The sequence below is a fragment of the Heloderma suspectum genome, chromosome 11, assembly GCF_057233095.1.
Source record: "Heloderma suspectum isolate Gila_16-S chromosome 11, 16-S_ref, whole genome shotgun sequence".
NCBI lineage: Eukaryota > Metazoa > Chordata > Lepidosauria > Squamata > Helodermatidae > Heloderma > Heloderma suspectum.
The window spans coordinates 30,859,482-30,871,993 of NC_139468.1; the positions used below are offsets into that span (position 1 = coordinate 30,859,482).

At 45.1% G+C, this 12,512-nt stretch overlaps 1 protein-coding gene across 1 annotated transcript in view; it reads right to left on the reverse strand.

The window, feature by feature from the left end:
• The window catches only part of AGBL1 (AGBL carboxypeptidase 1), a 732,367-nt gene that overhangs the window by 522,337 nt on the left and 197,518 nt on the right, over positions 1-12,512 (reverse strand). Inside the window, 1 exon segment of the mRNA XM_084816379.1 lies at positions 8,593-8,773. Coding sequence (XP_084672505.1) covers positions 8,593-8,773 — 181 coding nt within the window.

The window sequence follows — 12,512 nt, forward strand, 5'->3', positions numbered from 1 at the left end:
GGCTTAGTTTACTGGCAGTAAGAGCTTCAGGCTAAAATATGCTGGGGAGGTTGTATTTTGACCCCACTTTTTGCCTTTAGCTCCACCCCCTTTTGCCATTGTCCTGTCCCATTTTCATTGGCCCCACCCACCAGTGGAATGTGCCCCCCTCAAGAGCTTTTCCAAAACTGAGATCAGCCCTCAGGCTGAAAGAGGTTCCACACACCAGCCCCCTTCTCTGTTAAACTGTTGACCCTATTTTGCTCACCATTTTTCCTTCTGAGGAGGAATGTCCAGTTCACCCTTTTGCTAGCATGAGGTCCTAAGCAGTGGTGCTCTCATAGCAGGACTTTGGGGCAGAGGTGCAGCTCCCCCCCCCCCGATATTTTGAAGTGGAGTAATATGCATTACCACCACAAAGGGCGAAGGCATAAGGCCATTAGGGTCAGAGTCTGAAATAACTTAACTCCACTACTGCTTCAGGGATCAGCTAAATTAATTCCCAGGATTTCTCGAAGTTAAATTCAGTGGAGGTGGGTGGCTCCGATTTTGGTGAGTCTGTGACTCCATTCCGGGTTTCAGTCAGAACCAGACAGAACTCTAAAGGAGCTATCCAAGGTGCAGAACCCATTGGATAGCTCCTTCAGAGTTCTGGTTGGTTCTGACTGAAACCCGGAATGGAGTCACAGCCCCACTGAAATCAGAGTCACCAGCCTCCACTGGTTAAATCTCAGAGTGGGAAGGTCTTGTCTCTTGAGCCCATTTAGGCGAAAGTATGTGCATGCACATTCATAGTGCGATCCTAAGCCGGATTGTTGTTGTTGTTGTTCAGTCGTTCAGTCGTGTCCGACTCTTCGTGACCCCATGGACCATAGCACGCCAGGCCTTCCTGTCCTGCGCTCTCTCCCGGAGCGTGCTCAAGTTCATATTCATTGCATCAGTGATGCTATCTAGCCATCTCATCCTCTGCCGTCCCCTTCTCCTTTTGCCTTCAGTCTTTCCCAGCATCAGGGTCTTTTCCAGGGAGTTTTCTCTTCGCATTAGGTGGCCAAAATATTGGAGCTTCAGCTTCATTATCTGTCCTTCCAATGAGCAGTCAGGGTTGATTTCCTTTAGGATGGACTGATTTGACCTCCTTGCATTCCAGGGGACTCGTAAGAGTCTTCTCCAGCACCACAGTTCGAAAGCATCGATTCTTCGGCGCTCAGCCTTCCTTATAGTCCAGCTCTCACAGCCATACATTACTACTGGGAAAACCATAGCTTTGATTAGACGGACCTTTGTCGGCAAGGTGATGTCTCTGCTTCTTACTATGCTGTCTAGGTTTGCCATAGCTTTCCTCCCAAGGAGCAAGCGTCTTTTAATTTCATGGCTACAGTCACTATCTGCGGTGATCTTGGAGCCCAAGAAAGTAAAATCTGTCACTGCTTCCATTTCTTCCCCTTCTATATGCCAGGAAGTGATAGGGCCAGATGCCATGATCTTCGTTTTTTTAATGTTGAGTTTCAAACCAGCTTTTGCACTCTCCTCTTTCACCCTCAACAAGAGGCTCTTGAGATCCTCTTCACTTTCTGCCATTAGGGTGGTATCGTCTGTATATCGGAGGTTGTTGATAATTCTCCTGGCAATCTTAATTCCGACCTCTGATTCATCCAATCCGGCATTTCTCATGATGTACTCTGCATATAAGTTAAATAAGCAGGGTGACAATATGCAGCCTTGTCGTACTCCTTTCCCAATTTTGAACCAATCGGTTGTTCCATGTCTGGTTCTTACTGTTGCTTCTTGACCCTCGTACAGGTTTCTCAGGAGACAGGTAAGGTGGTCTGGTACTCCCAGCACTTTCAGAATTTGCCACAGTTTGTTGTGATCCACACAATCAAAGGCTTTAGCGTATTCAATGAAGCAGAAATAGACGTTTTTCTGGAATTCTCTTGCTTTCTCCATGATGCAGCGAATGTTGGCGATTTGATCTCTAGTTCCTCTGCCTCTTCGAAACCCAGCTTGTACTTCCGGTAGTTCTCGGTTCGCATACTGCTGAAGCCTAGCTTGTAGGATTTTGAGCATCACCTTGCTGGCATGTGAAATGAGCGTAATTGTGCGGTAGTTGGAACACTCTTTAGCGTTGCCCTTCTTTGGAATTGGAATGTAAACTGACCTTTTCCAGTCTTGTGGCCACTGTTGAGTGTTCCAGATTTGTTGGCATATTGAATGCAGCACTTTAACAGCATCATCTTTTAGGATTTTAAATAGCTCGGCTGGAATACTGTCATGTCCGCTAGCTTTGTTGTTACTAATGCTTCCTAAGGCCCACTTGACTTCACTCTCGAGGATGTCTGGCTCAAGTTCAGTTTCCGCACTATCATGGCTATCAGGGACATTCAGATCTTTCCTGTATAGTTCTTCTGTGTATTCTTGCCACCTCTTCTTAATCTCATCTGCTTCTGTTAGGTCCCTGCCTTCTTTGTCCTTTATCATGCCCGTCTTTGCATTTAAGCCGGATTTAGTAAGATTAGATTTAGATTTAGTAAGAGTTAGATTTAGATTTATTAAGCCGGATTACTCAGAAGTAAATCCAATTGAATTCAGTGGGGTTTACCCTCTTGTAAGCATGGTTAGGATTGATGCATTACACCCTATAGTGTACCGCCTCCTGTCACTGTGCATGCTGTGAAAACAATATTGTGAATGGCTGACTACCTATTGTAGGATAATTATGTTTTTCTAATACATTTTTAACCGAAAAACAAACAAACCTCCTCTTGGCTTTTAAATCAGTGCAGAATGGACCACTGGAAGGCGACTGACTGTGGCACACAGCCAGGGGAGCAGAACAGCGCTGTGCCGAAAGTTTCTCTCCCACATGCTTTTTGACTGTTCTCTTCATGATGATAGAAGAGAAATTGCTTTTGAAAAGAAATTCTACGGTGAAGATATTTCAGAGATAAATTATGAAACATCCTGAATGGGGCAGAACACAGGGGGAGAAAACTTTCAGGAAATTGGACAGATTTGGGCAGAACATTACAATTCATCCCTGGAGCTGGACACAACACTGACTGCCCCCACCTGCATTGTGGTGGATGCAAACTGGGGGCCAGCCTGCCCAGCCAGCTCATTCTGTTACAGCACAACCCACCCACCCACCCCCCAGCCTTACCCAAAAAGAAAGAAGCTGTGCTACAAGCCCTGCCAATGGGGAGCCCTACCTGGGAAAAACTGTGGAGAATTTCTCCTCCCCCTGGAGAAATTCAGTGAAATCATCTCCCAAATAACTCTGCCCGCAAGTAAGGTGAAGAATTTCAAAGGGTCCTTTGCGCACAGCTCTAGAGCAGAACCAACAGAACTGGGGTCTCCAATGTGGTTCTCATGGGCTCCAATATGTCCATAGGAACCTCTCTTCACGACCACAAGGCCCCTTCCTCTTCTGATTTTTATTTCATCTGTTAAGATTTTTGTTTAATTAAACTGGAAGGCTGGCATTTGTAGAACAAAGGGCTGCCCACCCAGCACCATCTTTATTTGGGTTCAAAAGAGTGGTTTTGTGTTTGGCGGCTCAGACACCACCCTGTCTTTTCCTTAGCTTCCTTCTTGGACAAGTTACTTTTCTTCTAGTCTCTGCAATTTGCCTTCTGAGAAATGAGTGTTTTGTGACCGGTCATGCCAACCATGGAAGCCCTCTGTATGGGCAAGCCCTCTCCTGTGGCTGCCATTTTGTCAGAGTGCCCACAACACTCTTTCAAAATTCCCAATCTGCCCATTCACAGAAAAGCTTGGGAACCCCTTTCTTACAGCAATGTATAATCGTGTGTAGAGAGAGCAGACTCAAACACTTCTCTTGGGTATAGGACTACAGCATTACAAGCTTGTCCCTTTTTCTTCAAGGGATGGGGCAAAATTCATTTGGTTCACATTTTCCTAGGAAATGGCCAAATCTGCATTTGCCAAACTATATGCAAACCAGAATACAGTTTTCCTTCAGTGTTTTTTTGCCTTCTCTGAACATTGCAATGCAGTTCTCCAACCTAACAAATGTGTAGAAAAATACGTTAGAGCAGTCTTCCCCAACATGCCCCCCTCCAGATGTGTTGAACTACAACTCCCATAATACACCCAGCCAGCTATGTTGGGTGGGCAGTTATGAGAGTTACAGCCCAAGACACCGGGAGAGTGCCAGGTTGGGTAAGACACCATTAGGGCAAATGGTATACAGAAAAGGCATATATTAGGGGAAGTACTTGGGAAAAAAAGAGAAAATTGCATACAAAAATTCATGTGAATTTTTGTGCTGACTTTTAAAAAATCACAAGCTGATGCAGAACTGAGAGAGAATGAACCTGTGCTTCAAAAATTGTTGATGTTGTAGAAAGCAAAATAGACACATTCATCCCTACTTTTTCTCATCTGTGAAATGTTGTGGGGCATGCGATCTTACACATGCTTACTCAGAAGTAAATCCTACTGAGTTTAATGAGGCTTTCTCCCAAATAATTGAGCATAGGATAGCAGCAGTAAATCAGATTAAGAAATAGACTGATCAAGGAACTCATGAATAGCTAAAAATGTGGATTTTTTTTTTTTTTACTCGTTATTATTAATGTTTCCCTCCCTTGAAAAGCTATTTGGCATTGATGTCATTGCTGTAAATGATCGGCCTTTCTTGACTCAAGCAATGTGTTTTAAGATAATTTGCCAAACGACAAATGGTTTTTTTCCTGTGCTAATCAGTCAAGAGAAACTGTTGTCTTCATTAAATACACGCACAATGTCACTACTACTGAACTGTTGTAATATTTATGTTAATTGGCTAAATAACTGATTAATTGGTTAACAGGTAGGCAGTTAATTTACACAGAAAAATGCATTAATCAGTGAACAGCCTTAAGAAATACAAACTTGGGTAAATTATCATATTGATAGGTGCAGTGATATAGCTGGTGCGGAGGAAAAGGAACACTTGGTCCAGGGTGCAACTGTACAAGGGGATAAAACAGGGATCAAAGGCTGTGTAATATTGACAGTAACTTGAATAATGTTGAATTATGTATTGTTTTGTTTTCAGGTTGGAACAATTAGGGGGCAATCCTATGGCCGCTAGTCAGTGGCTAGACAGCCATAGAATCACAGAATCACAGAATCACAGAATCACAGAATAGTAGGGTTGGAAGGGGCCTACAAGGCCATCGAGTCCAACCCCCTGCTCAATGCAGGAATCCAAGTCAGAGTATCCCTGACAGGTGGCTGTCCAGCCTCATCTTGAACGCTTCCAGTGTGGGAGAGCCCCCTACCTCCCTGGGTAACTGGTTCCATTGTCGTGTTGCTCTAACAGTCAGGAATTTTTTCCTGATGTTCAGACGGAATCTGGCTTCCTGTAACTTGAGCCCATTATTCCGTGTCCTGCACTCTGGGATGATCAGGAAGAGATCCTGGCCTTCCTCTCTGTGACAACCTTTCAAGTACTTGAAGAGCGCTATCATATCTCCCCTCAGTCTTCTGAGGATATCAGATATCACAGGATATCTGGTTTTCTGGAAACCGACCTCGGATCCCACGCTCTGAGGTCGGTTCCTGGAGAACAGACCTCCCCCCACTTCCACACCACCTCGCAGGCAGCGTGGAACAGCCCTGTGCTCTATGCTCAGGGGAGCACAGAGCAGCCAAAATGGGAGGGCAGAAATGCCGGTACGACACATCCTATGTGTAGGGTTGGCGGAGAATTTCTCCCCAAAATTTCGGGGGCCGAGCGCCAACGTGTTCGGCCCCCCGAACAAGTTTCGGGGAGAAATTCTCCGCACCCCCCCGAACCCCCCCCCCAGGACGGGACTTACCTTTCCCGAATGTCCCTCCCGGAGGCGGGTCCCGGTGACGGTTCGTCGGGTCTACGTCAGGGGCGGGGGCGGCAGCCGATCTTTCGACCGGCCGCCGCCACCGCCATTCCAATAAAACTAAAAAAAAAAACCACCACCGTGATAGGCTACGTGACGATTAACGTAGCCTATCACGGCTAGATTTGCAAAATCAGCCGTGATCGGCTACGTCAATCGTCACGTAGCCTATCACGGGTGACTTTAAAAAAAAAAAAAAAAGCGCGTACGGCTAATGGCAGCCCCCATAGGGAGCCGCCATTCACGTTCCTTATTTGGTTGCTGTAGTCTATGTAAAGATTACTTAGACTATGGCGAAAATAAGGGCAACGCTATTTGCGTTGCCCTTATTTTCGCCGTAGTCTATGTAAAGACTACATTTCTTCTTATCCCACTGCCACTCAGCATCCCATGGCTACTAAGAAAGCTAAGTCCTCACTGGGGTGCGTGTGTGTGTGTGTGCACGCACACAGTTTGGACAGGGGGAGGGTTGCCTGATTAGGTACTGGTGGATTTAAAACAAAAAATATACTCCCCTTTTTTTTCTCATCCCAGTTGGGGCTCCAATCCTTTTGGCACTCACCACCCAAGTTTGCTATTAGAAGGAATGATGTGTGTTACTCAGTCTTCCTGCCTACCTCTTCACACCATTCCTGCCAATACCTAGGGTGGCCCTGGGTCCTACCTTACAAAGGACAGAGCTCTATTTGATGGGCTGTTGGAGGACAGTTCTCTGTTGGAAGGTGTCCTTTATTTGAAGGGCTGGCTAGGTCAAGTCTGGCTGAAAGATAAAGCCCCAGAAGGGGGGAGTACAGTTGCCTTGGGGCTGCCAACCAGCAGTGAGCACTTGGACAGCGGTAGGCATGTGGCTCGCCTTGCCACAATCTACGCCACTGTGCTGGATGGATAGTCTTTCTAGTTAAATTATAGTAATTATTTCCCATTGGTGATGCATTTCCTCTATCTTGGTGATGCGAAAGTAGGGAGAGGAGAACCAGGGCTGCTCCAGCTTGCTGAAATTCTCCGAACTTTACTTCAAAGCGCAGCTTGGCTCGCTCCCGGTCTCGTTTGCAGCCCGTTTTTTCAGATCATTCAAATGGGGAAAGCATGCATTTTTCAAAAGTTGTGCACTTTTGAGGCCAGGCATTTTTCTAAAGTTGTGCAGCATGCATTTTGCAAACACAAGTTCAGGAACTTGTGAACATTTTTGAAAAACATGCACCCCCTCTTTATGATTGTGTTTGGGGTTGGGAACGGGGCATTTTTGAGTGATTTGCAAACTGTAACAAAATCCTCATCCACCCCTATGTGTAAGAGCCCACCCTACCAAGAGCAGGCTGCTCTTTCTCTCCTGTGAATTTTCCCCCAGCTCTTCCCCTCTTATTTGCCTCTTCAGATTCCTAACACAGAGACCCTACTTCGCAGGACATTCTCTTTACACACTGCAGCATACAGCATCTCTTTTTTCCCCTCTATGTGGCATGTGATTTTATTTTCCCTTAGCCCGTGGAATTCCTTTTTGCCCAGCACTGCACAACTTCACTGTTTTTCATTGGCCATTTGTAAGTCTTTGCTCTCAATCTAACAGATGTACAATATTTCTTTTTTGCAGATCTGTGACTGGACCTCCTTCTCCCACTACACAGCATTTAAAATATTTCTGAACAGTGTAAATATTTCTGAGCCAGTGTAGTGTAGTGGTGAGAGTGACGGACTGGGAACTGGGAGATCTGGGTTCTAGTCCCCACTTGGCCATGGAAGCTCACTGGGTGACTTTGGGCCAGTCACAGACTCTCAGCCCAACCTACCTCACAAGGTTGTTGTTGTGAGGATAAAACGGAGAGGAGGATAATGTAAGCCGCCTTGGGTTCCTTGCAAGAGGAAAAAAGGTGGGATATAAATGCAATAAATAAATAAATAAATAAATAAATAAATAAATAACATTCTGTGACATCACAGTGACATAGGCAATGGCTGTCAGGGCTTACAAAGAGGTGATGGACTGTTTATTCAAATAGACCAGGAGTGCAGGACCTCAGGCCCAGGGGCCAAATCCTGCTCTCTGAAGCAGAAGAAGGTCCTCAGAAGGCTGTGCCCATTCTTCTCTCCCCATTTTCCCCAACTACTGATTCCCAGCTTTTGTGCAGTTCTTCTCCCATTCTAAAAGGTTAAATTGCCTCTCCTAATGCTTAGATACTGGCAGTACGAGCTTTAAGCTAAAATATGCTGGTGTTTTTGGAAGGGCGGGTTGGCCCTGCCTTTTTTGCCTTTGGCTCCACCCACCACTAGAACGTGGCCCTCAGCACGTTCTCCAAAATGAAATTCAGCTCTTAGGCTGAAAGAGATTCGGCACGCCCGAGACACATAAATCCAGCTCAAGATAATGCTTCATTTACTTCACTGGGAATGACAAGACCCCATACCAAGAAGGAATGTCCCTTATTTCTGAGTGCCATGGCTGGCATTTCCTTCCCTAGAAATGACCAATGACCCCTTCGTAGACCCCATACTAATAAGGATTGCCTTTTATTCCTGAATGCCACATCTGGAACTAAGGGTGAGTTCAGCACCTTGGAGAGCACCTTCAGAGTTTTTGACTGGTTGTAACGAAAACCTTGAATAGAATCACTGCCCCTCTTGAACTGGAGTCACCAGCCACCACCATCTGGAACTCACAGTGCCATGGGAGGTTCAACATGGCAGACTTGGATGGGCCTCCAGTAACTGCAAACCAAGCTGCATAACTCACTTGCCGTTGATGACTCCATCTGGATTCAGCATGGGGATGACCTTGAAGATGAAGCACTGCCTCAGGAGATCAGCAATGGGGTCAGTACTGAGGAGGAATTCCAGTGTACCCTTCATTACCCAGCTGGCATTGCTCTCACCAGGGTGGACCCGTGCCATGAGCACCACATAAGGACGGTCACCTAAAAAACACGCGATATTTTTTAAATCATCATCATCTTTCGCCTGCACTCTCCCTCCCGAAAGCTTACACATAGCTGCCCCCCAAAGTCTCAAGGTAGCTTTCTATTCCAGAATGGTACTGGATGCATAGAAAAGCTTCTCTGCTACTTCCAGCTAGGGATGGCACAAGCACCCAATTCCCGGGGAATCTGGCAGAACCCACCCTGCTCACTGAGTCCTGCTCACTGAGCCCCTGCCCCCACTCGGTGAGTGGCCCACACTCACCCCAGCGGCCTCATCAAGCTCCATGGTCACCATTTTTTTGAAAAAATAAAATGGCAATCACAAAAATGTGCACATTCGCGTATGCATGAAAATGCGCATTTCCACAAATGTGCATATTCACACGCACATGTAAATGTGTGCATTTGCAAAAATGAGCATTTCCATGCATATGCAGATATGCGTTTCTGCATTTTGTGCATATGCAAATATGCAAATTTTTGTGAGCGCCATTTTATTTTTCAAAAAAATGGTGATCACAGAGCTCGACAAGTCTGCCAGGGTAAGTGCAGGCCACTTACTGAGTGCAGGAAGGACCCAAGTGCAGTCTGGGGACCGGCAACCAGGAGCAGTGGCTGGGTGCATGCCCAGAAAACCCAGACGGGAGTGGGTTCGCACATCCCTATTTCCAGCACAACCCCTTGCCAAAAGTCCTCTTCTCAATGAAAAACAGCAAAGTGCTCTTAAGATACAGGCCTATGCATGTTTAGACAGAAAAAAAGTCCTACAGCCCACAACATTCCCCAGCCAGAGTATCCATGCTGGTTTTGGAATGCTGGGAGTTGTGGGATATTTTTCTGTCTAAACATGCATAGGATTGCACCCTTAGGCATTCTGAGCTGGTTCAGACATTGCTTTGTCAGATGATACAGGTAACAAAGCTCTCTGTGCCTGTAGTGAACTCTGGTTCTGACAGCCAGTTCAGGCAGATGCCACCAGAGTATCCAGGCCTTGCAGTCCATTGGGGCCTTGCCCCACATTCTTAACTGTGCCAGCTGTTTCCTTTGTTGTCTCTGACAATGGTGGTTCTTGTCTACAGCTAGAGGGGGGTAGAGGAGAGCAAAGGAGAGTAAAGCACCCTCCATTGGAAAAAATGAGGGAAGTAAATAGGCTGTGAGTTGGGTCTGGATTACTACACATGGGGTAGAATGACTTGCAGATTCTATTCGGACTGCAGGCAATGATACCATTTTTTAATGTTCACCTATGCATAAAAAAAAATGGTGAGGTGGGTTTTGTTTTGTTTTGTTTTGAAGAAAACCAACTAGTATATCAGGGAGAAAGCTACTTCTTATTTTTGGTTCTTGGTTTTTTTTTTAATATATATGCTTGCCTTTCAATGAAAGAAGTTTTCAAGTCAGGTTAAAATGGAATTGAAATAACAATAAGAAAACCAATGTCATAAAATATAAACCATAATAAGAGACCTTGAGAAACAGCAGTAAAAGCAAGCAAACAAGCAGCAATTAAAACTAACTCATTCAGTCTCCCTGATGTTCACATTTTTGACTTGCAAGCAGTTGGTCTGTTTGTTTTTTATCCCAAGGGAACATTCAAAAATGTGTTATCATGTTTGAAGTGCTACAATCCATTCTACAGACTCAGGATTCGGTGACCTCCTTTAGTTGCTTGTGTAAGACCGGGCTTGCCTTCCCTGTTTTCTCTGCCAAGGAAAAGCTGCTGGGTAATAGAAGGGATGTATGGATGGTGTAAAATACGTTCCATCTGTGTCAGGCGCCTTTCAATGCACTGTCCACCCATCGACAGAATCAGATTTTTTCAGAATTCGCACAAATCCACGCATTTACAAATTCCCCCCAAATGTGCATTTTCATGCTTTAATCTATGGGGGAAATGCACATTTTTGGCCATTTTTTAATCTTGTGTGTTTTTCTACAATGAAATTTTCATGAAAATCTCAACTCTTTTGGTTTCATTGTGGATTTCTCCAGCATCCCTAGGTAACAGGGGATTTCATCTTGCTAGGGCTATAGGGCTAGAAGATACAGGCTAGAAGAGTGCTCTCTAAGTACATGTCAAGGAAGAGTCTAAGCACCTTGAGATGTCTAACAGCTCTGATTCTGAACCAGAGTTGGAGCAGCAGCAGCTAGATCAGAGGCCAGGGGAGGGACCCGCCCTAGTGAGCCAAAATGCTGGAAGAGTCCTTGCAAGACCTTGACCAACAGATGGCCCAGACTGAGTCCCTGCCCCCTCCCTCCACCTTGAGAATGCAAGTTTCTGAGGAGGGGAAGGAAGAGGAGCATGACGTAAGAGATGCTAGGGCACAACGCAAAGCAAAACAAGAAAAGCTAGGGGCAGGGCTCAGACACTCTGCCCAAATAGCCACTCTTGGAAGCCAATGTAGGAGGGAGCCACCCTAAGGGAGGGGCTTCACTGAAAGGCTAGCTTGGCCAGGAGGTTTATACTCCAAACTACCAGCAACGTTCACTGCCTCTGGATCATCTCCTCTGCTTAGATTAGAGTTTGTTCATTAGTTGTTTAGAGCCTGCAGGCAGCCTGAGAGTTTTCCTTGAATCTGCATTTGAAGAGAGACTAGGTTCTAGCAAAATAAAGCCATATTAGCCTGAAGCTTTTATTGTGGTGTCAATTGTGAAGGGAAAAGACAATGGAACCAGATACCACTGCAAGAACAGCAGGGCTTCAGTACATGTGGTCCCTCATTAAGAAGTTAGCATGTGAGCTGGCCCTCATTTACACTCTGATTTTAAACATCATTACTCAAAACTGCAAACATAATTTCCACACTCTCTTGTTCAGGTAATCAACAGCCGCTTCTGATTCTGAGTCCCTTTCAAAGTCTGCCAGTAAAAATAGAAGGCGAATGAAATATCTGCTTTCTGAAAATGATGAGCGTTGACAATCTTGTTCCATAGCTGGCAGTCCATCCGACAATTAGATGATTTGGTGTGACAGTGAATGAGAGATCACTTTCCTTTTGCGAAAAACAGCAATTGATGGCACCACGCTGATTTCAAGACTGTTTTGTCATGCTCAACCCAATCACTTCTGAAAGATGTAAAGCTATATTCAGTTGCTTTGTGGGACTTGGATTCAGAAGACACCCCTAGGGAAGAACAAGGCAAAAGCTGTGCTCCTCTCTTTTAAGAAGAAAATAAAGCAAGAGCTCCATTACAAACATCTGCCCTTAAGTCACACCATGGCTGAATCTACACATAGCAGTTATACCATTATCATACCATTATCATAACTATTGGTCCCCACTGGTGTCATGTGTACCAATAGTTACAATAACTGTATGATAACGGTATAACTGCTATGTGTAGGTTCAGGTGACTTCTGAGGATCTCACGGTCAACCATGGACCGTGCAATTATCTTATGGATATCGGTGAATGAAGCTTCAACATTCAGACATCCTAATGTTTCTTAAACTTCTGTTAGCTGAAGTAGGGATGGTAAAATCAGTCTATTTCCAGTCTATGTTCCTCATGTATGTGTCTGTTCTGTCCTATTTCAGCACTAAATATATGATTTTCTTTTTAATCTGCAGGCAAAATCACATTAAAGACTGTTCAAATACGTACTTTCAAACATATTGTCTCACAAAATACGCATAAATGTATTCGCTCTCAGAAAATCTGCATTTCTAAAGCTGTTTTGATATATTTTTTGAGGCAAGAACTGCGTTGGAACACATGGGAAGTGGAAAAGCCAG